The sequence below is a fragment of the Solenopsis invicta genome, chromosome 2, assembly GCF_016802725.1.
Source record: "Solenopsis invicta isolate M01_SB chromosome 2, UNIL_Sinv_3.0, whole genome shotgun sequence".
Lineage (NCBI taxonomy): Eukaryota > Metazoa > Arthropoda > Insecta > Hymenoptera > Formicidae > Solenopsis > Solenopsis invicta.
Genome location: NC_052665.1, coordinates 3,404,055 through 3,426,415, shown reverse-complemented (window position 1 = coordinate 3,426,415; position 22,361 = coordinate 3,404,055). Strand labels below are relative to the sequence as shown.

General features: G+C 36.3%; 3 protein-coding genes across 9 annotated transcripts in view; 2 read left to right on the top strand and 1 right to left on the bottom strand.

Annotated features, from left to right (window-relative positions):
* LOC105198993 (protein kinase C and casein kinase substrate in neurons protein 2) overlaps window positions 1–10,885 on the top strand; it is a 58,945-nt gene extending 48,060 nt beyond the window's left edge. For 2 of the 6 annotated variants that reach the window (XM_039446131.1, XM_039446132.1), the window contains exons 2-10: window positions 409–800; window positions 1,418–1,606; window positions 3,270–3,350; window positions 4,815–5,041; window positions 5,355–5,475; window positions 6,685–6,795; window positions 8,596–8,756; window positions 8,861–9,021; window positions 9,342–10,885. In XM_039446131.1, coding sequence (XP_039302065.1) covers window positions 438–800; window positions 1,418–1,606; window positions 3,270–3,350; window positions 4,815–5,041; window positions 5,355–5,475; window positions 6,685–6,795; window positions 8,596–8,756; window positions 8,861–9,021; window positions 9,342–9,454 — 1,527 coding nt within the window. In that variant the 5' untranslated portion in view covers window positions 409–437 and the 3' untranslated portion in view covers window positions 9,455–10,885. Of the gene's footprint in view, window positions 1–408; window positions 801–1,380; window positions 1,607–2,659; window positions 2,678–3,269; window positions 3,351–4,814; window positions 5,042–5,354; window positions 5,476–6,684; window positions 6,796–8,595; window positions 8,757–8,860; window positions 9,022–9,341 lie in introns of those variants that run through there. The other 4 variants (XM_011165870.3, XM_039446134.1, XM_039446133.1 and 1 more) reach the window with 4 other exon arrangements.
* Window positions 10,886–11,312: 427 nt separating this feature from the next.
* Window positions 11,313–16,834, bottom strand: LOC105198992. The gene is made up of 4 exons (XM_011165869.3): window positions 16,144–16,834; window positions 15,904–16,062; window positions 15,377–15,469; window positions 11,313–15,195 (listed from the first exon to the last, which is right to left on the bottom strand). Exons 1-4 carry the CDS (start codon window positions 16,279–16,281, stop codon window positions 12,469–12,471), a joined length of 3,117 nt encoding a protein of 1,038 aa, XP_011164171.1. The 5' UTR covers window positions 16,282–16,834; the 3' UTR covers window positions 11,313–12,468.
* Window positions 16,835–18,170: 1,336 nt separating this feature from the next.
* LOC105194070 (FK506-binding protein 59) lies at window positions 18,171–21,686 on the top strand. Of its 2 annotated transcripts, none has more exons than XM_011158798.3 (6): window positions 18,171–18,430; window positions 18,656–18,994; window positions 19,588–19,708; window positions 19,778–20,025; window positions 20,097–20,606; window positions 20,932–21,686. In XM_011158798.3, the coding sequence occupies exons 2-6, from the start codon at window positions 18,659–18,661 to the stop codon at window positions 20,932–20,934; spliced, it is 1,218 nt and encodes a 405-aa protein (XP_011157100.1). In that variant the 5' UTR covers window positions 18,171–18,430; window positions 18,656–18,658; the 3' UTR covers window positions 20,935–21,686. The 2 variants fall into 2 exon arrangements, with proteins under 2 accessions (XP_011157100.1, XP_011157101.1); XM_011158799.3 differs by having other exon boundaries at window positions 18,172–18,430; window positions 20,943–21,686.
* Window positions 21,687–22,361: the final 675 nt, after the last annotated feature.

Sequence of the window (22,361 nt, the reverse complement as noted above, 5' to 3'; positions counted from 1 at the left end):
TATGCGCGACCAATAATAACGTAACAAAAGTCTCCTAAATGGATTTTTTTATGGTTTATTAATTATGTATTTATCTTTGAATAACTTTTCTCTCTAAAGACTTTGTCTTTCTCTTATTAAGTCTCTATTATATTCTTCATGAAATGAACTCTGTATAATAGTGTTTGGCCTAATGACAGTTCCACTCGGCAACAATAATGGCCAGTAAAACGGTAATTTGTGAGAGGCAAGATTGTTTTTTATCTTGTATGTGAATTCGAAAGCTATTGGTGTACACAGTGATATATAAAAAAGAATCTAAATCGAGTGCCTTTTATGTCAGTATAAAACTTTGTATGACGCACGATAATTTCCTCCATTCACCGAATAACACTGCCATCTCTCTAACCGCTCGCCTTTTATTTCCAGGTGAAAGGGATTTCTCGACTTAGGCTAAGATGTCACATCACAGCGACGACAACATGCTGATAGCAACATCGGACTCCTTCTGGGAGCCGGGTAACTACAAGCGAACGACGAGAAGGATCGAGGACGGTCACAAGCTCTGCGACAGTCTGATAGCCCTAGTCCAGGAACGGGCGGAGATAGAGAAGAACTACGCCAAGGCGCTCAAAAACTGGTCTAAGAATTGGAACGACAAGATCGAGAAGGGACCCGAGTATGGCACAACCGAGGCGGCGTGGAAGGGCGTCCTAGTAGAGTCCGACAGGCTCTGCGATCTTCATCTCAGGGTCAAAGAGAACCTCTGCAACGACATAGTTCAGCAAGTCAAGACGTGGCAGAAGGATACGTATCACAAGGTAAAAGGGTGATATTACGTCGAGCCAGATCGATGGGTCCTTTAAAATGGAAGTCGAAATCACGAAATTTCTATTTTTCTCGTGGAAGAGAGGACGACAAGATCAGCTAGACTGTCCCCATTTCTCTTGACGCACTTTCGAATGACAAGATAATAAACGACGCAATAAATTTCAATCGATTCTAATTTATTTTTGATTAATTTGAAATTCCGAATAAAGTTTAGCTTTCTCATTTTCAAATAATTCATTTTCAAAAAATTCCTTATAAGTTTATAAAATGTTCGTCAGCATTAGTAATATTAAATTAATTCAACAATGCAATATTACATATTCAGCTTTGGCATAAAACTGTGCACAAAAACTTTCAGGATTAAACAGTAATCGGCGCGGAGTTGCAAAAGCGAATAAAGTTGCGGAATGTTAAAACATTATAAAAATTATTGTTAAAATTCCGCACGAGATATAACCGTATTTCAATATTTATTTATTCTATATTATCAGTCGCTGTATACACATTAAAGTAGTTTTCCGTCGTCTTTCTGTCGGTTAATGATTTACTTTACATAAGTTTCTGTAATAGTGGCTGATGTCGCACGGGTTTGGTTCCGTGATTGCAGTCGATGATGACCCTGAAGGAGCGCAAGGAAATGGAGGACTCGTTTAAGAAGGCACAGAAACCATGGGCGAAACTTCTGCAGAAGGTCGAGAAGGCGAAGTCGGAGTATCACAACAGCTGTAAGACCGAGCGGACCGCGACGAACATGGAGAGGAACGCCTCGGCGGATAGTTCTCTTTCGCCGGATCAGGTGAGTGTCGTTACGTTTCCATTGTATCGCGCGTTACATCACTTGTCACTTGTTATTAAACGATCGACGCAACCTATCACGTATATTACCATAGAAATCACTTACTCATCACATGCACTTTTGAAAGACTGGCGAATTGCGATTGAGCCGCGTCACGAATTGCGTGAATCACGTGGATTTCTTTTTAACGAAGTAATACTGCATTGGAACAAAATAGCGTTTTTTTAAGTGAAATTCAAAGACAGTGTTTAAATATTTATATATGGATTTATTTCATCGCACAAGTGCTGCTACGTATTTTTGTCTCAATACATTTTTAATGCGCGCTAATAATACTTCCGTGATACGTAAACATGTAAAAAATATTATTTCTAAGTAACGTTATACATATATTTCTATACATTATTTATAACACCGGATTGGATTCAAATGAAAATATAAAATATAAAATTATATAAATTGAGATATTAAAATATTTTATTTCTGTCTCTATTTTTTTAGTAAAAATGTTTTAGTTTTAAATGATATTTAAATTTAAAGCACTAAAACCTTTAAAGTTTGAAATTTTTAACAACTTTAAAATTCTAATCTTCTAATGTTTCAAGTCCGAACACCGCTTAAAATATTTTTAAATGTTTAAAAAGCAATTGCAGCGGCAACTAAAATATTTTAATCTGTTAAAATTCAGCACTTCTTTTTTAAAGCGAGAACATACATAACGTTCGTAAAATGGCACAATTGATGGTGACAAGTTAAACTACTGTTCTACGGATGTCTCATAACTCATAACTGGCGAACGTGCACCTTGTACATTAATACTTTAATTAACTGCGCCGCATATATTTCACGCAGTTAAAATCCGCGAATTAGGTAACTCGAACCCGACCGGATCCTTTCTATCGGTACTCTTTTTCGAAGCAACGATCGGATTAAAAACGCGCGCAACGTACGTATTAACGCATATTGTACGAGTATGTACATTAATTATGTATTTCGATCTTAAGCGCAGTTCTATACATGATACAGTTATTCTCTAGTGAATATTATTTGCAGACGGCCCGAGGCCCTGACGTACGTTACATTCTATTACATTTTATTCTTAAGAATTCTTGCATGCGTCGCTACTCTCTTCTTGCTTGACGTTTCGCGGTAAGCTAACGATACGCGACTCTCGTACGCTTCTGGACGCGAAGTTTCCTCCTGCACGTATGTGTTGTTTCTTGCCCTCCCCACGTGTCTCTCTTATTCGGAACGGAAAGGATACTTTGTAACGATCGCGGATACAAGCCGAACGTGCACATCGTACGTTTATTCCGCTTCTTGTACGATAGTAATTATACGAATGATACCCAAGAGTGACGGAAACGTGAGCCTGTGACGCGTAAGAAAAACTGTATTACTGCTTTCCACCTGAGTTTCGCTACCTTCGCTGTACATTGTTCTAATTGCCGTTAGAGAGAGAGAGAGAGAGAAAGATTGCGATCAGAGTCTAGGATAGGAAGGAAATTCTAACAAAGTATTCATATATCTCGGTAATTCTGAGACAGCGTATATATCGCGACTATTGGCAAAGCTTATCGAGCACGCGGCTCAATAATCGGCACAATAATGATCTGAATGTCGGAGACGGACATCTCTGAAAGACGGCTAACGACGTTTCTAGATGACAGATTGTGGATGTGGTGCATGGAGCCTCAGAATACCAAAAAACCTTAGGAATAATAAAATAGGCGACGTTCAGTTTGTATGTATGATAATATTGCATGCCGCATGTTTCTCTATTTATGTAATTTTTTTCTCTTTTTCTTTGTTGTCTTTCTTAACACAGAAGGCTCTGCTGGTAAGCAAAACTTGAGTCTTTTTGCACAATAGAAGTATCTGCTCGAGTTGATCAGTCGAATGGATCGAAATCGGAGCGAAAAGACACAGCCAGCGAAATGCTCTTTGTCTTTTTGAGATCTTCTCTCTCCGTGTACGTACATCTTGTCAACTCCTGATGTCGATCCATCCCTTGTCTTAGACGCAACGCGCCTGGCTTATACATCGGACGTACTGCTGCTTAATAATAATTATTCGGCGTATGCCTGTATATATTTAAAAGGTTGCTACGTAGAGAAAATATGACTGACAACGGGTATATAATTTCTGTACCGTCGCTTGATTGATTAAGCCTTACTCGTAATTACAAGAACCCACACTTCGACGCGTATTACCGTAATTTAGCGAAGAACGGAGCCGGGACGAGAAATGCGACGCACGTGCGTGGAATATGGATAATTCATGAGCCGGTATACGTAAATCTCTTTGCGCAAAATTTTTAGAGCGCTCGCGGCACACGACGCTCGTGCAGCACGCGTTACGACGTTTTTCTTTCCTGTAAAATCGAAATAATGACATAAATTTCGCTCGATCAGCCTCAACCTCCTTGCCTTCATCGCGGTGCGATCGGACAGCCAGCGCTGTAATTACGGAATTATGTAAAGCAAGCGAGATTACATGATTTTAAGTCGTTTTAAATTCCAGTAAGGATCCGAAATTTTAAAGCAATTCTTTAACTTTTCGCAAAAATTTCGAATGCTCGCGGCAAAAATTTTACACTGCACTTAAGACGAATGTTTTTATTTAGCCATGTAGATAGCAACAGATTCCAATTTCAATTTGAAAAGATATCTTAGATATGCAAGCTGTATCGTTATTAAGATATATAATGGCCATTATTCTGTATGTTATTTACGTGTAGTTGCATGGCGAAGTAGGTACATTTAAGTAGATTAAACAGTACGTAGTTTTTGTCGTAGAGCAAGAGTTGCCAGATTATATATCTCTTCGCACATTTTGACGTACGGAAATTGTCATATCCTTCTTGTCCCCTTTCTCAATGTGGCATCCACACATGGCTTAACATCGCTAAAAAGCGTCTTCAGCTTTTTGGCGATGGGCTAGACGAGGTTGAAGATAAAGAATTAGGCCTATTAAATTATTGCTTCGATCTGAAGGTTTCGCGAACTAACGAAGCGATAAATTACTATACATCTAGAGAATTACATAAAGTGACTCCAATTTGTATATCAATTTTTCTTCTTCAAAGATGTAAAACTCTTAGACTGCATCTCGTCAGTGCCGCGACCGAAGCCTTTACCTTCAATCTGAAATTAAAGAGGAACGCTTCTTGCGAGGTCTCTAAGTATTTTCTCGTCTCTTTCGACAGGTAAAGAAAATGCAGGACCGAGTGCAAAAAACGAAGGAGGAGGTGCTAAAGGCGAAGGAGAAGTACGAGGCGGCCCTTCAAGAAATCAATCAGTACAATCCAAAGTACATGGAGGACATGACGCAGGTGTTCGAGAAGTGCCAGGAGATGGAGGCGCAGCGACTACAGTTCTTCAAAGAGGTTCTCTTCGGTATTCACAAGTGTCTGAACGTATCGCAGGACCCAGTGTAAGTCCCCTATTATCATTGTCGCCTCTAACCGTATTGTGCAATGTTGCGTAACCGCAAATTCAGAGGATGTTCTCTGTATTGTCTGCAAAAATCGATACGGACGCGACACCGTTGTCCATCATAATCAACATTGATTAGAGTCTTTCGCTTTCATCGTTCAATAATTCTCCCTCAATTTTGCCTTGACAATCAAAATTCAAATAAAACTGAAATGGAAGTCGCGTCACTGCTTATTTCACGTTTGATGAATATGAAACTTTCACATGTCATTACTGACCGTTACTACAGATTGGGACGTTACTGTTTTCAGGCTTCCACAAATATACGAGGAATTCTATCACACGATAAATAACGCCGACCACGAAAAAGACCTCAAATGGTGGTCTAATAACCACGGCGTCAATATGGCTATGAATTGGCCGCAGTTCGAAGTAAGTCGCTTACGCTTCTCGCTAAAAAAGAAAAGCTCTAGAAAAAGCTCTACTGTCGCATGTAAAAGCCCTGCTCGTGGTTGAAGATCTGTTGTTAGACAACAATTAGCTGTAGCGTGGACTGAATATTACTCTCTATAGCTGCCCCCCCTTTTTTTTACAATAATTTTACCATTACTTGTTGAACGTTCTGTGCGCCTCAAATACACTTTTTATTCCCAGCATTTGATTCGACAGAATACAATGATATTCACTGATTTCTCGAGAATATTAAAAAGATATAAAAGATACAGAGATACCTGGAGAGGAAATAAAGCTTCATTGAAAAATAAATTACGTCCAAATTCGAGTAATAAAATATTGATTCTCACAAGAATGATATCGGGAATTATTTTACACCTTGTTGTCGCGCTAAAATAACGAGTAAAAGCTTTAGAAAAAAAACCCCGGGAATACTCTTAATCAGCGTTTTTAACCCTCACACTCGTCGCTGTTGTCGACAATCTTTTCCGCAGTTGTTATATTAAAATAAGAATTACGCTTTCCTCTGTACATTCGCCTTTGAAAAAAATACCCTGCTTAACAACAATGTTTTGCCTTCTTTAGTTTTTCAAGCTTTTTTTTAACCCGTAATCTCTCATATCGTTCGGAAGCGCGATATTTTCGATACTTTTTAAAAATTTTTTTCCAAAATAGAACAACATTAAAATTCATTAGCGATAAATTTCGTTGTACATAACGTGAATTCATCGTTCGTTCCCTTATACTGATTACGGGTTCCAAGCGTTGCCGATCCCCTTTATTGAGAGTTCTCCTTTAACGAACAAGGTATTTATAAAAAATTTTCCGCAAAAAAGAATGTTGTTCTTTACGCAATTATACTGTTGTCGCTCGTCCAAATGATGTTACGTTCCCACGGAACATTGTTACACACTATTAAGGGTTAAATTCGTTGCGAGAGTAGCACCCCAACACCACCGCCTCTCTCTCACCTGATCTCTTCTTTCAAGAGTACTTATTGTTAGATAATATCGAAAGTTCTCCCATATCATGCTACATCGTACTCTTAATATTTGAGAAAAAAAGTGTAGAACAAGAGAGAGAGAGAGAGAGAGAGCGAGAGAGAGAGAGAGAGAGAGAAAGAAAGAACCCCTGACAATTTTCCGGAATGCTTGCATGTGATTGTTTTGGGACGTTGCTATTATGCAGGACTACACAGAGGAGTTCCGCGAGATCACGAAGGGCTCGAAGTTGAAGGAAGCGCTCCCGGCAGGCTCCATCACTCTCATCAATCAACGCCCAGTCGGCGAGGATCTGCATGTAAAGTTTTGTTTACACGTTACACGCACACAACGCGCCAATCTCACTTAACTGTTTTCAACACAATTCGCGCATCCAAGACCCACCCGCTCTCCTACTATGCCCATGCCGATGAGCCGGTTCCGTATCGATCGGATCGATCGATCGAGAGAATGGGATAGAAAGAGAAAGATCGCCGGCACCGGTTAGGCTGGCACGCGACAGCTTTTAACGGATGTCTCCCCAGCTGGACCGCGAGGTCATCCAGAATGGGTTTCCTTTCTCAGCTTCTAGCTCTTAACCGAATTAACCGTAATCCGCTCCGCTCTTGCGCTCGCACGTAATCGCACGGATCTGTGCCTAAAGGTGAACACGGACAGCCTCTTGCGGCAGGTACAGCAGAAACGAATTTACAAACTGGAGAGATAACGCGATAAAAAAGCTCGAGAGGTATCGTAGCAAAAAATGAAAGATTGCAAAATTAGATCAATCGGAGAAAAATCATGTTTTATTTTTTTGTCTGATATATCTGATATTTTGGTTGAATAAGTTAACGATGTCATACACGAAAGAAAAATTGTACGGAGACAAATAACAATATCGTTTTCCGATATGAAAATGGTTACGGTTTACAAATTGTTCTTTGCTAGATTTAAAGCCAAGCTTAAAAAAGCTCTCCGAGCCTCAAAAGTTTGTAGGTCGGTTTCTTGCAAGAGACGCTTGTTACCCTGCTCATGGTATACGGTATGGATAATTATATATAATTATTATTAAGAGATATACGTGTATAAATCGTTAAATGTAACTTAAGTCACATATGCCTGCAACCGACTGTGTTTAAAAAAATCACATGCAACATCTGCATGTTCACGTTTTAAAAATTACGACGATAGTCTCGTTTTGGAAAACCAAATGACGAAACTAATACGGAATTAATTTCACGGATGAAAGAATAACAGCAGATTGCGCCAAAGTCGTCATACTTTCCTTCCAGTTGGAAACTTTTTAAGCATCGTAAATGATATTTTAACATACTTTTTACTTTAACGTGTAGTAGTCAAGGTGATTATTTAATGTGCATATTAAAGATATCTACCTAGACGTAGCGTTTGAAAGAATTTTTACAAGGGAGAAACAAGTTCCGAAGGAAACGCGACGGTTGCCGGTGATTCTGTATGTTAATTTCTTGCATGGTACTACAGCATAAAATTATTTGTACATAGCCGACAGCTAAATTATTATCGCGCACAAGTACATCCCATTCAGAATGTATCTCGTCAATAACACAATAACAATAATGATATCGGCGATACTGAATTAAAATGGCATTGCTGTAACTATTCATAATTAATCTGCTCATCGAATGAGATCACGCATCCATTGTCACGATTGTTTATTTAAAGACGTATAATCTCGAACCAGATTGTGCTTTGTAAATATGCATTTTTTGTTTTAATTGGTACATTTAATCTCGCAATGGGAATTTGGATGCTATCTTCCCCATAAAAGTACATAGACTTCTTGCTGCATTGTCGTGCCTTATCGCGGTCTAATGTAAAGCCTCGAGATATAATGAATCTTCTTGGCGCACGCAAGATTATTGAGAAGATAGACCGGCTTTAACGAAATCGCACATGCATCGTCGGCATGCTCATTTGAAGCGCAAAATACTCGCAGGCGTGCGCGATTCACAGCGTCATACATTTGGTTGCACGCATGCCGTTTTCATCAATCAGAAATTTGGTGCATTCGGTACGCACTCGCACAGATTTCCTCGAAACGTACATACTAAGATGTGTTTCTTCCTTCCCATTCAAACAGGAACTTCCACCGGTTAATAATAAATCAAAATCTAAATCCGCCGGCCGAGTGATATCAGTGGACGGAAATCACGGAGATAGCAAAACGGACACCATAAGCTCCAACAAGCAGTCCCCGGAGAAAAACGAGACCGACAACGTCAGCAGGACTCCGACTATCACGTAAGTTGTTTCAAGGTTCTCGTAGCGCGCGAAAGATAAACTGATATTCTTACTGACGCGAATTTTTTAAATATGTATTATTAAAATAAAACGCGCGATTGCAGTAACGGCACCAACGCCAAACAAGAGTCAAACCCGTTCGAAGAGGAGGAATGGGACGAGGACGGTGGTGAACCGTTGGTCGACAATGGGGAACCCGGTGTTCCCGTGCGAGCCTTGTACGATTACGAGGGAGCCGAAGCGGACGAGCTCAGTTTCAAGCAAGGTATGAAACCCAGTAAATATCAACACTAACATTAACAAAATACCGATATTATAATTTCCACCTTAATATGTATTATATTACATTTATATTGTTGAGTAAGAAATTATAATATTGATGTTGTGTTACCGTTGGCATTTACTAGGTCTTTACAAAATTTACGGTTCAATCTTGGATGATTTTACTAATTACTTATGTTTAATAAAGGAGCCATAATTATTCAAAGTCATAACTTATACAACTGATATAAATTAAGTGACTTTCGATGATAGTCGAATAATATTAATTTGGTTATATATTTGAAATAATATTGGATTTTTTAGGAGACGTATTCGAGAAACTGGAAGACGAAGACGAACAAGGATGGTGTAAAGGAAGGAAGGACGGCAAAGTAGGCCTCTATCCGGCGAATTATGTAGGCTTGGTGTCGCCATAGATTAACTAATGCAAAGCCAAATCCACAAGTTAGTTACTTAAACGTGTAATCTCCGCAAAAAACAAAATTGCGTTTCGTTTTTCTCGCTGTTTGTTTGTGCGAGATTCGCGGCTGCGTCAGTTTCACGGCGCTCTGTAGGAGAACGTGGCTTGTTGACGAATGAATCTGAACGAAGGCCCGAGTTAAAACATAGTTTCTGAAATCTGACACATTTAGGAAAAGCGCAAACTGATCGTCTGCATTTACTGAATTGTATAAATGAGAAGTGGCGGTTCCATTTTGAGATCTTTCCTCCGCGACTAGCGGGATTTAAACGAACGGTTTCTCCACACGAAGATACACCACTCACTCAGAATGAAAATTTGTTTTTAGATAGCTAGGTTAGTTAAAAATCCTTGACTAGTTAGTCTCTATAGGTAAACATGGATTACACGTGCATGCCGTGCGTATAGCGAGTTTAGAATATTGAAATATTGTATGTTTTACGACTCATTGTTGTAACAAAAAAGAATCTTTTGGTTGAGACACGACGAGAGTTCTATTTAATTTATTGTTATTGAAAGAAAAAGTACTCTATTAAAAACTAATGTCTATATAAATGGTGTCATTGTACATAATAGATGTAAGAATCTAGAAATACGTGAAACTATTGTCATTTAACAAAAATTTAAAGTATTACAATATATTTGAAGTATGTCAAACAGCACGTCTTTAAATTGTCATAAATTTAATATAAAAAGAAATTCGGGACCCAGAAATCAATAATCGTTCCATTTGTTAATTAAATCTTATAGTCGAGATAATAATTTGATGAAAAATATGAATTATCAATATGTTGTAGAATAATGTAGAAGAAAAATCTAAAGTATATTTCATCTAAAGTATATTTTCATCCGAGTATATACATATATATATATATATATATATACATACATATATAAACTTGTTTTGATATAAATCCGATATAAGAGAATCGTTTTTGAAAAAAAATTTTTCTATTTGATTGCTTATTTTTGTTTCAAAAGATCCTCATATATTTCGGAATTCATTATAATCGAAAAAAATAAAGATATCTCGTATTATAATCGTTATTTTTTAATTAGTATAATATCTTATAATACCAAATATACCACACATGTATTGAACGAAATGAATTTTGCCTGAAACCAAGTGTATGAAATTTTAGAGTTGGTATGAATTGTGTAAAAAAAAAAAACATTAATATGTAGCTAACATGTTTATTTTCAAGGAATTTTTTTCGTAAAAAAATCTCTGAGTTATCTAATGTTAGCTGCAAAGTCATAAGGAGGTTCGATTTATGATTATTGATATAGATATTGAAAAGAAACAAAGTATTCGTTACGAATACATTGTGTCTATGTACACAGTATTTATGTAAATATCATATAGAATATATAGTAAAATTATAAATTCAGTCTGACTGATTTTTTTACAATCATTTATTTAATTAATCCTTCAAATTACCTTAAAGTGTGTTCACAGCTCCATAAAGTTGTTAAGTATATATAAATTTTGTAGCTTGTGTATAAAATTTATTATGTATTTAATAAATGACTTCTACATAACATATTTTATCAATTTATCGTATTGTATTTACGATATTAATGTTTTGTTATAGACTAAATTGAGAATACAGAATAATTGTTAAAGATGAAAATGAAATTACTTGTGCTTGAATTCTAAATAGCATAAAAATTCTAAAACGTATAACATATTACAAAATAATTGAAAATTAATAGATTTTTATACTGTATCGAGTAAAATTTAAAGGTCATTTCTTTAAATAATTTTTTTAAAATATTTTAATAAAAATATTTATACTTAATAGAAGTTTATCTTGGATTCTTATGCATATTTATTGCTAACTACATAGACATTAGAGAAGTCTAGTATCTTCTTAATAGTAAATATTGTAACATTCCCTTATTTATGCATTAAGTCATATATTTAACAGAGTTTCGATAAGATATCAAGTATACAGTATTACACGGTTGTACAAACATATGTTAAATGGATATTTATTAAAAATATTTTTTTTCCTCATCCACATAATACTTATAAAGTGTTTTGAAAAGTTTTTTAAAGAAAAAAACCGAATGATTTTCTTCATTCACGCGAACGATATTTTCCAAGAGAAAAGCCCTAGTTTATGAAAAAAATTCATTCTGCATATACAGTTAGAATTTATTATCGTATTTATATTTGAGAATTTTATTCCCATTGAGATATTAATTTCGTATAAATTTGACAACTTAGGCAACTTACATTCCATGCTATATATTTACAATATGTATTCACATTAACAAAAGCTCAACATCATGTATTTATTAAGCATCGATAAAGTAATAAGTGATAGGCATAAAAATTGTTTTCTTCGTATGTTTTCCCTCTCCTCTTTTTTTCTTACATTCGTAAGAAAACATACAATGAAAAATATATATTTTCAGAATATATAGTTTAGAAGATATAACATATGTATTCTAACTTATACAGATATAGATTACACACAGTCTAAAACATAATCTTGAAAACTTATGTCCAAAAAGCTTTTAAATAAAAGAACTTATAATCTGATCTTAGTGATATTTTGAATTAAAATAAAATGGAATTTTTTTGACGTTATTTGTCATAATAAATGTAATTTATTTATTAAAAAATTTTTAAATTTAATTACAAACGCACGTATAAGCAGCGCGCGTATTGTTTTATAAATTAATTTCTATATATAATCATTTATGCACGTAAATAAGGAAGAACTAAACTTGACAAATTTTACTTAAAATGTATAGCAGCGGATATATAAATTACCTCTACATTTCATATAGATAATTTATATATCTACTTATTCTATTTCTATAACCAGTTGTTACTGGACAGATTTCATAGCAATCATGACAACAAACTTAAAATAGATTATTTGCTTGTCATAATCATTCCAAAGATATTTCGTAATACCTATTAGTGTCCATAAAATGTTGAATATTAATATAACATCAATGAGTCGCGACGTGTTCTTGTAGATCCTCTAGTGTACAAAATGGTTTGTCACACAGCTGACATACATGCGCATTTGTGTTATGTATCTCCACATGTTGCGCCAGTTCCTCTTCCGAATTGAACAATTCTTCGCAAAGCATACATTGATACTGATAGTTCTTCATCCCTTGTTTCTCCCATTCTGCTATTGCAATTTCTTCCTCGTGTTCTTGCATGTGCATTTCTAGCAACATTTCTGACTTAAACGACTCTGAACATTGGCCACATAGATATGTCTCAGTTTCCTTTGACTTATTGTTGTTCTCATTGCTCTGGTCTATGCTGATTAGATTAGGATTGTCATCCTCATCGTCGAACAGGTGTTTGCCGACGTGCTCTTCTAACGCTTGATCCGATTCCAGAGTCTTGCCGCAAATGGCACATTGGTACTGTTCCTTATTATTACTTTGTTCCCCTTCGCTCAGATCGTCACAGTGCTTTTGTAAGTGATCCTTCAGTATCTCCTCATCAGTGAAAATTTTATCACACACAAAACAAGTGTATGTTTCCTTAGGCTTTTTTACAGTATTTTCAGCGTTATCTAGCTTTACACCCGTACTAGTTATCTTATCGGACTGGATGTCATTCTTCTCGCTTGGAGTTTTTGTCGCAGTTTTTGTTACAAATTGGGTTTTTGTTACAGTTTCAATCTCCTGGGCTTGATTCTTCTGCGATTGAACTTTCACCTTTGCGCCTGCATTATTAAATTTGTTCCCGATTGCGTTTATTATGTTGAATTCGGAATTATCATGGCTCTCCAAGTGTTTCGCAAGAAGATTTTTCGTGCGGAACATGGAGTCGCAAACGTAACACTTGTGAAGAGGTGTTTTGCACACGTGTGTCTTCACAAGACACGCCTCGACTATTTCGTGACATCTCTTGCAGCGCATCATCTTCTGTTTGCTCTGTCGAGTCTTCGGCGGCGTGATCGTGTTCTCATTTTGTTGCACATTTTGTTGCACATTTTGTTGCACCTGCGTGAGGGCGGTGTTCGATACTTTGTGAATGCGAACGTGCACCTCGACATCCCTGCGAGAATGGAACGTACGTCCGCATACCCCACATATGTGATTTTCAATTATAGCATCCTCAATTTTGTTAGCCTCTTCACAATTAGCCTTCTGTTCGTCTTGTTTCTTTTCCGACGGTTTGCTAGTAAGATTCGTTGACTGTCTCGTCGTTGAATTGGGTGCTTTCGAATTGGTCACTTTGGGCGTCTTCTGAATCTTATCTTCATCTGACGAATTAGCATCAGAGTCCAATAGGGTGGTGTTGAAATCGCCAAACCTTGCTGGAGGTACACTGTGACGTTTGTGACGAGTGATCACGCTGTACGGTCCGGCGAGTTTGCGCTTTGGCCTAGTCAATATGCTAGCGTTATTAATGTTATAATGCTTACTCTCTTTTGCTATGTCCAAACGTTTTATCAAGACCTTTGGTTGATATTTAAGTGATTTCATAGCAGATTTCACTGACGTTGGCGAAAACCTTATGGATCTCTGACCGCCTGCGTTATTCCCCACAGAAGCTTCGATATTTTTCTTTATAGCTATTTCTACTATATCTTTCAACTTCTGGTCGAGTTTTTGATGCAGGTAGGTAACGCTATTCGATTTGATGCTATCCATTTTGTCGATTTTCGTGCCATCGCCCTTAAATAACTTGTGCTTCATCTCCCTCTCGACGAAATTCGCCAATTCAGATTGTACGCGTTTCAAAACATCCAATTCACTACCCTCTACCTCAATATTCAAACATCTTTCGACAAACTTGCCGTTAGGCTTATTGTTTGCATTAGGTGTCACAGGATTTATTCTACGCAGCTGAACTGCGTCGATGATATCGGTGTTCTTCTCCTGATTGCTCTCGTCAGCGCTAAAGTTCTTAAAAGGCTCCTTCGTTAAATTATTAAATCCTTCGTTAGTATTTGATGGGTCCACGAGAATCAAGGTTGACGTTACAGCATACGTGGTGTCACCGACTATTAGCTCGGATTTCACTGAGTGAGGCATAAAAGTTTCATCTTGTATCTTGGATTTCCCTGCGCCATTCATTAATAAAGACTTTTCCTTTTTCATCGAACTGGTTAGAGAGAATCCAGTTCTTTTAGCAACATTTTTCTTACCAACTTGATTCAATAACAAATTCTTGTTGCTCAATTGCGAAGTACTTGAATAAGATTCCTTGCTGATCGATCTCGTTCTACGCGTTTCAGAATCCGTGTCTTTGTCACGAAACGCGATATACTTTTCCGCGAGATTAGTTTCTAAATTTTTTAGCACTCTTGAAATTTTCTTCTGCTTCTCCGTCTCCTTGTCCGCATTGTTCTTTGCACGAGCCTTCTGCACGGGCGATAATTGCACGTCGTCGGAAGCTATGGAATCCGTATCGGATAAGTTCTCCCCTGTTGCTGCTATAAGTGCTTTCTTTCTCTCTACCCAACGTCTTGTAGAAGCTTTCCTCCGTTCAATATTTCTACCGCGTCTTGCGGGTAACAATCTAGCCCTCATTGGGACAGAGTACGTTTTATTATTTGCATATTCCTCAATATTTTTTGCATTCTTCTTTGGTGTAGATGTATTTAATGTACATTCATTATTATCCGACGATAGACTTATTACGTCTAACATCATTTGGTCTGTTGTATTCGTAACTTCTGAAGACCCTTCTAACCTTGATTTTTTCTGAAATAAAATAGTCAAATTATTTTTTGATTATCATATGCGACTCCTAGATATACCAACTTAAAAACCTTGTAAAATTATCAATAATATAAATTATAACAAAAAAAAGAACAAGAGTAACATTAAACAAATTTTATAAAACACAAAATAGTTATCAGATTATATTTATATAAAGATATACCTTCTCAATATCAGAAATGTTATCTTCACCACTTTTACGTTTCTTTTCTACCTCCTTCGTCATACAATTTTCATTCCTGGAAGAATCCTTAACCTGAAATAAAAATGAATATGTTGAATATCAGAACGACAAGTGAATAACATAAGGAATGAAAAGTGACATCTTTCAATCAGAATGGGTCTTAGTGCTTGATAATATTCTATATCAATTATTGAATATATTTCCCAATTCGACACTGCATCCTAATATATTGTAGATTGCTGAATTTGAAATGTAAACTGAAACTAGAAATAATATTTGTTATTAAATTGATCATCAATTTAATAATGATACTATGTGTTTATTTCTAGCTTCAGTTTATAATTCCATTTCAAGTCCAACAATCTGTATCAGCATATAGTTTATAGAACTGATAAATATTTAACAATTGATATAGAAATATTAATACCAAACTCCCCCCCTCAAAAAAAAAAAGAAAATGTTACATTGAAGTGATATAAAAGTAAACAAAGCAAAAAAGTATTTACGAGACTGCTTATGGTGTTGTCAGACACTTCTGACATCTCTAACTGTTCCAAGAGAATCTTGTTGGACCGTACAAATCGTTTCTTGAATTCGCTCCACATATCCAGCTTGTAAAGGCATACGTGACACACGACTCCAGGTAAATTCTCCTCGTACTTGATCTGTAGCAGACAAAGATGAAGTGTTCATTCGACAATGCGATTTGACGGACAGCTACCGAGAGATATGAGGAAAGAACTTACGTCGATGCATGTACATTTGGTCAGGTCCTTGAGCTTGCCCTCCAGACGCTCGCTACGTAGACTGGTCATACAACCGTGGTCGATCAGGCAAATCCGGCAGCGATCGGCCATGTTCGGCAACTCGTGTTTGTCCGACATCGCGTTGACGGTGGACAGTCGTGATGACTGACCGACCCGGGGTTAACGAGCGAGCTCGCTTAACAGTAGTCCGAGACGCGTTGGCTGTTTTCCCGCGGCGAGCCGCTACGCTTTACCATCAATAACCTTTCAATCCTTCACTCGACCCGGGTATGGACTGTTGAGTGGAACAGACGATCCTAGTTCCGATGATTCCCGGCAACTTCCTGGCAACGCCGCTGTATCCATTCAATGGAACTCCGCTCGTCACTTTCGTCAATCTCGATCCAACAAAACTCATTCGCCGCGGGAGAAAAATACATCCGCCATAACTGATCCGCCGAAAAGCACAGCAAAGCGCGCGGAACAAAAATATGGCGCACCCGAAGTACGTAATCACGCGAATTCGCGCTGGCGTCGGATAAAACCTCCACGGTGATTGGCGGATGTCACGAGACGCCATCACGAAGTAGGGGTTTGATTGGCCCAGCCCGCATTCAAGACGAGTCCACTGATCCACTCGCTCGCGAATATCGCGAGGGACGCGAGGTCGTTCGAGGACGAGCCACCGGAATAGCTCCCACGTCGATTATTGCGCAAATAATTGGGGAATGCGATAACGGCGGTATAGAAAATTAAGTATACGTATCAATCAATATCAATTACAATACAACTGGTTAAAATGCGTGATTTAACTCTGTTTTTTTATCGTTGCTGATCGATCTGATTTAATTGCTGACATAAAATACTGTGGATCGATAAATGAGGAGAAACCAAATTCATCGACAATAAATAAGTAAATATTGCTAAAAAAAAGAATTTCTTTTAAATAAACAATAAGACAAATATCGCCAGTTTCATTATCTCTTATTACATTGATCGGCTTATTGAAAACAACTGCCAACTGCAAAACTTAAAAAAAATTTATTGTATTATTTTATTTCCCCTGTCCATTTTTTGCAAATTATAATTTTAAATAAATTATAACTGCATAATTATGTAAAATATGACTGAATTAGTAATTAATAATTTTTTATTTTAAATTATTAAAAAATTAAGTTAAGGATGATCAGTTTTTACATTGTACAGTTGGCAATTCATAAATTTGATTCGCCGATTAAATTAATCGAAGTTAGAAAAAGAGGCTCAAGCTAGCAATGAACGAAGTTGGTAATACAGATAATTTTAAACTTTTCTCCGAGGCATGTCGGTAATATAGTAATCGACGTTATTTATTATATCAATAATTATTAATATACTAAATAAGGTGCATTCTATTATTCGCAGTACCGAAAATCTATCTTCATTAGTGCCATTCTCTAGTGTATGTAACATGAATTGTGGGTTTTCAGGACTTGCAGTGAATTTCGGAACGCAACCTAAAGCCCATGTGTACACAAAAAAGTCAAGTAATAAAACTTAAGGCAGTAAGCCAATCAGCCAATCACAATCAAGAACTTAAGGTGATGCTAAAATAGTCCTTTTTTTACCGACTGAGTTAATTTTGCGCATGCCGTTTCTTCTATGGCTGTGTTCCGATATTAACTGCCAGTACTGAAAATGTATAGTATATGTGACGTGAACTATAAATTTTCAGTACTGCCAGTAAAAACGGAACACAGCCTATAAATTGCATTTATAGATTTAAAAATCCTTCTCCACAATTAAAGTGTAGTCAGTAATGTATAACGGACGTAACAATTTTATAAGGAAAACGAAAAAAAAATTGGAAAATTATTTACAAGTAAATGCAGAGTAAACGCAATTTGTAGAAGAAACGGCATGCATAAAAAATTAACATTCAGTAGGTAAAAAAAGAAAATTTTAGCATTCCCTTAAAGATTTTAGGAAATGTGTAGAACGTTTTTCGGACGTAAACTCTGTGTAGAATCGGTAATGTAGAAATCTTCTATGCTTCTGCCGATTGCCATCCAAACGTGCAATCCGGAAATGTGTTCAAGAATATCGACCGTCGAGAATACGGCGCCGAATTTTCTAGCAAATTCCATGAAATCGATTTGCGCCGGTGCACGATTACGGAGGAAACCCAGCCACACAATATATACTTACACAGTTATTTCGAATCAGCCGGCACGCGTGCAGCTGAGTTGGTGCGAAATTCTTCTGTCCATTACAACGTGTGTCCGAACGTCTCTCCTTTTCGCAAATCGTACGTATCCTTGTTCAATTTTAACACTTTCACACATAATTCAATCGCAAACGAGTGGCACATCTTGCGGAGTCATTTCCTCCGAGTTATTAGCATTTGCTCATTAACATTTTTGATCGAGAAGGTTCGATGTAGAAGGCTCGTCAGACTCGATTGGATCGTCGTCACGCGTATCATCGCGGCGGGAAAAACTTCGATTTAATTAATCCTTCCTTTTGCTCACAGAGAATGGCCGAGATAGATTTATCTCCCGCACAGGACCGCGGCGTGTTGAAAGAGATCATCAAGGAAGGAACGGGAGACTCGACTCCTACGAACGGTTGCAAGGTAAAAGTCCACTACACCGGCACCTTGCTGGATGGCACAAAGTTCGACTCTAGCAGAGATAGGGATAAGCCATTCAAATTTAATCTTGGAAATGGCAGTGTCATCAAGGGATGGGACATTGGCGTTGCCAGCATGAAGAAGGGTGAAATTGCTATGCTGACATGCGCCCCCGAATATGCCTATGGCAGCAACGGCAGTGCACCGTTGATCCCAGCTGATGCTACGTTGAAATTTGAAGTGAGTATAACTCATTGATGTTCTCGATTATCGCCTGGATCTCTTCAGTCTTGAAGGCTTTACATAAAATATTAATTATTACTAGAGTATTTCTCTCAACTCGGCCTTTCGTGACTGATGCATGTTCCATGATTATTTTGACAAAGATATTCTCAGTGGTTTGCCTTCGAGAGGTGATCAATTAAAAATCTAATATGTTTTGAAAAGATTTAAATCTGTATCTTTGGCATAGAGAACAGACGTGCAAATTCTTACATCACTATGATTGTATATGAATGAACAATATTAACAGTCTTTCAAAACAATCAATTAAAAGAATATGAAGACAAAATGAAAATTGATTTTTATTTTCCTTCATATTTTATCAGTTTCATTCAAGATTGAGCATTGTTTATATTTTACATGTAAAAATTCGTGAAAACATAATGTGAACAATACTTAAATAATCCATGTAGATGTAATAACTTATTAGGCTTTAGGCTTTGCATAGGCGCGAATTGCGACCGCGCCTCTAGATCTTGAACAGACAACAATTTAAAAATCTATAATATTATATATAACATTTAATAATATTCATATATATCTTTTTCTAGATTGAATTACTTGATTGGTGTGGAGAAGATCTAAGCCCAGGTAATGATAAAAGCATCGAGAGATTCCAAATTGTTCCTGGCCAGAGTTATGTTAACCCAGAGGAGGATAGCAATGTGAAAAGTTAGTATCACAATCTGGCTGTTTTAAGCATGAAATATATATTCTTTATCTAACAAACTCTGTTCTTAGTACACTTGGTTGGAAAGTACAATGATCAAGTATTTGAGGATAGAGATGTGGAATTTGTCCTTGGAGAAGGAGAAGTTGCAGGAATTGTAGAAGGTGTAGAAATAGCATTGCGACGCTTTTTAAAGGGCGAAAAGTCTAGATTATTAATTAAAAGCAAATATGCATTTAAGGACCAAGGAAATCCGCAATACAATATTCCGCCAAATGCGGATGTGGAATATGAAGTAGAATTACAGAACTTTGAGAAGGTAATTGCTTGAAGGTTATTTGAGAAAATGTTTTTGTAACTTTCTTAATTACTGAATATTATTTCTTACAGGAGACAAGTGTATGGTCGATGAAACCGTCGGAAAAGATAGAACAAGCAAAGATGCAGAAAGATAAAGGAACGAAGTACTTCTTGACCGATAAACTCAATTTAGCCATTAAAGCGTATCAGAAAATTTTCAAGTACTTAAACGCTGACTCAGGTTTCGAGGATGATCTCAAGAAGGAGAAAGATAGTCTCGTAATAGCAGCTCACTTAAATCTTGCTCTATGTTATTTGAAAACTAATGAGAACCTTTTGGCCAGAGACGAGTGTACCAAGGCTTTAGAGCTGGATCCACAGAACGAGAAGGCTCTATTCCGAAGAGGGCAGGCGAATCTCGGACTCTCATCGCCCGAGATCGCCATCAATGATTTCCAAGAGGTTCTAAAAGCATGGCCAAAAAATACGGCCGCGTCTAAACAAATTTTAATCTGTAATGCTCTTATTAAAAAGCAATTAGCTAAAGAGAAGAAACTTTACGCGAACATGTTCGATAAGTTTGCGCAGGAAGATAAACAGGTTTGTGAAAAACAATAATGTTGAATAACCGATTTTAATCGATCTACATTGATCTTTTTCATGTGCCGGGATTTTTCGTATCAATTAATGTTGGTGAAGTTCATTATAAATATTTACCTATTTAAAACTAAGGAAATTATTTCTACACTGTCCAATCAATACATTTTTTGATATTTATTATTATCCATTTTAATATTGGCAGATACGTCTGTAGACTCTGCATTTGTTATATTAAATATTATGAACGACATAAAGGCTGCTTAATTTAAATTAAATAAATCTTGAAAACTTATCAATGTGTTTGTGTTTGACCATAAACCGTTAGTAATCTCACAGAAGGAGGAGCAAAAACTGAAGGAACAACCAGACGTGATGCACGGAACTCTAGGAGAATGGGGACAAGAGGAGAGACCCGGAGGTAGAGACGCGACTGCCTTTGAAAAGGAAAATCCTAACATACTCATGCTCAACGCTAATGGTTCTGGTGAATTCAAAAATATGTAAACAGTTGTCCTTCTCTATCTCTTTCTTTTGTTACACTGCCACGTGTAACTGCCAACAAACTGAGGTCTCGTCGGTCTTTATTTTCAGTGCCTTCTAAATATGCTACATTGCTATCTTTTACAAAAATTAAAATTGCATGTTATAAATATTGAAACATCAAATGTTTAATTTTAGCATCTAGAATTCATATAAGTTAACAAATGAAAGTTTTATATACTTAATGCACTCATTGTACATTAATTATAAAAATTTCTTTATATACTTGTTTTTTCAATTTTGAAGAGATAAATGCAGTTTGTTGAGTTCTTACCACAGTTTTATTAATGGAATACTTCTTTTTATTTCAATTGCTACGTTGCGCATACTTCAGCGATTGTCCCAATCTCACATCAATTTCCGACTTCTGTAATTACGCATGACAATTACAAAGTTGTTACATTTCAAGCTATACCATTCCATTAATAATATAGTGCCATTATGTAACTCTAGTACATCTATTATTACTATGTACATTGTAGAGCTAAAAAAAGGATAGGAATTTTTACTATGTTCATATACAATTTCCGTGAATGAATGCGCATAAAAGTTAAAAAAGAAATACTTGTATATCAATATAAAAGATACGATAAAATTGATTACATCCACAGGTCACAATTGTATAAAAATAGCTTATCAGCGACATTTCTTTCTTATGTCATCTGCACTGATTTATGAATTATATACATGTTAGAGAACATTGCAGATTTAAATGTAAGAAGATCGAAAACTCAATTGTCATTCCATTAGAATTATAGATAATCACATCACAATCTTTAATCTTGCCCATTTTCGAAAATGAATTTTTCTCAATAAATAAATTGATTATACATAAATTTATCTGTTATGTGTATCATATATTTTATATGTGATAAACTTATGTAGAATATAAGTAATAGTATTTCTATCACGCGAATTGATTTTTTCATATTTCAAATCAACATAATTTCTTTACATACGACAAGATAAAACATTTCTATTTTTTTTCTTTTATATAATGTGCCATATTAAAATACGCGGCTAAAATTTTTTTTTTAAGATTAATGTAATTCTTTAAATACGATATTGTACTTTGCTACAGTTCACATTTAAGATTTTTATATTTATAAGTATAAGCAAGTTGCTTCAGTTTAAATCAATTTTGACTGATAGAAAATTAACTGGTGATTGCAAGTGAAATCGTCTGTGATTATGAATATTTTAATAGATTTTAAT

Excerpts from the sequence above, each read along its gene's own strand:
- LOC105198992 (XM_011165869.3), bottom strand. The coding sequence starts at position 16,281 with ATGTCGGACAAACACGAGTTGCCGAACATGGCCGATCGCTGCCGGATT. Across the intron at positions 16,063-16,143 it reads CCAAATGTACATGCATCGAC|ATCAAGTACGAGGAGAATTT; the intron begins GTAAGTTCTTTC and ends TGTCTGCTACAG. Across the intron at positions 15,470-15,903 it reads ACAACACCATAAGCAGTCTC|GTTAAGGATTCTTCCAGGAA; the intron begins GTAAATACTTTT and ends TTTTTATTTCAG.
- LOC105194070 (XM_011158799.3), top strand. The coding sequence starts at position 18,659 with ATGGCCGAGATAGATTTATCTCCCGCACAGGACCGCGGCGTGTTGAAA. Across the intron at positions 20,026-20,096 it reads AATTACAGAACTTTGAGAAG|GAGACAAGTGTATGGTCGAT; the intron begins GTAATTGCTTGA and ends TATTTCTTACAG. Across the intron at positions 20,607-20,942 it reads TTGCGCAGGAAGATAAACAG|AAGGAGGAGCAAAAACTGAA; the intron begins GTTTGTGAAAAA and ends GTAATCTCACAG.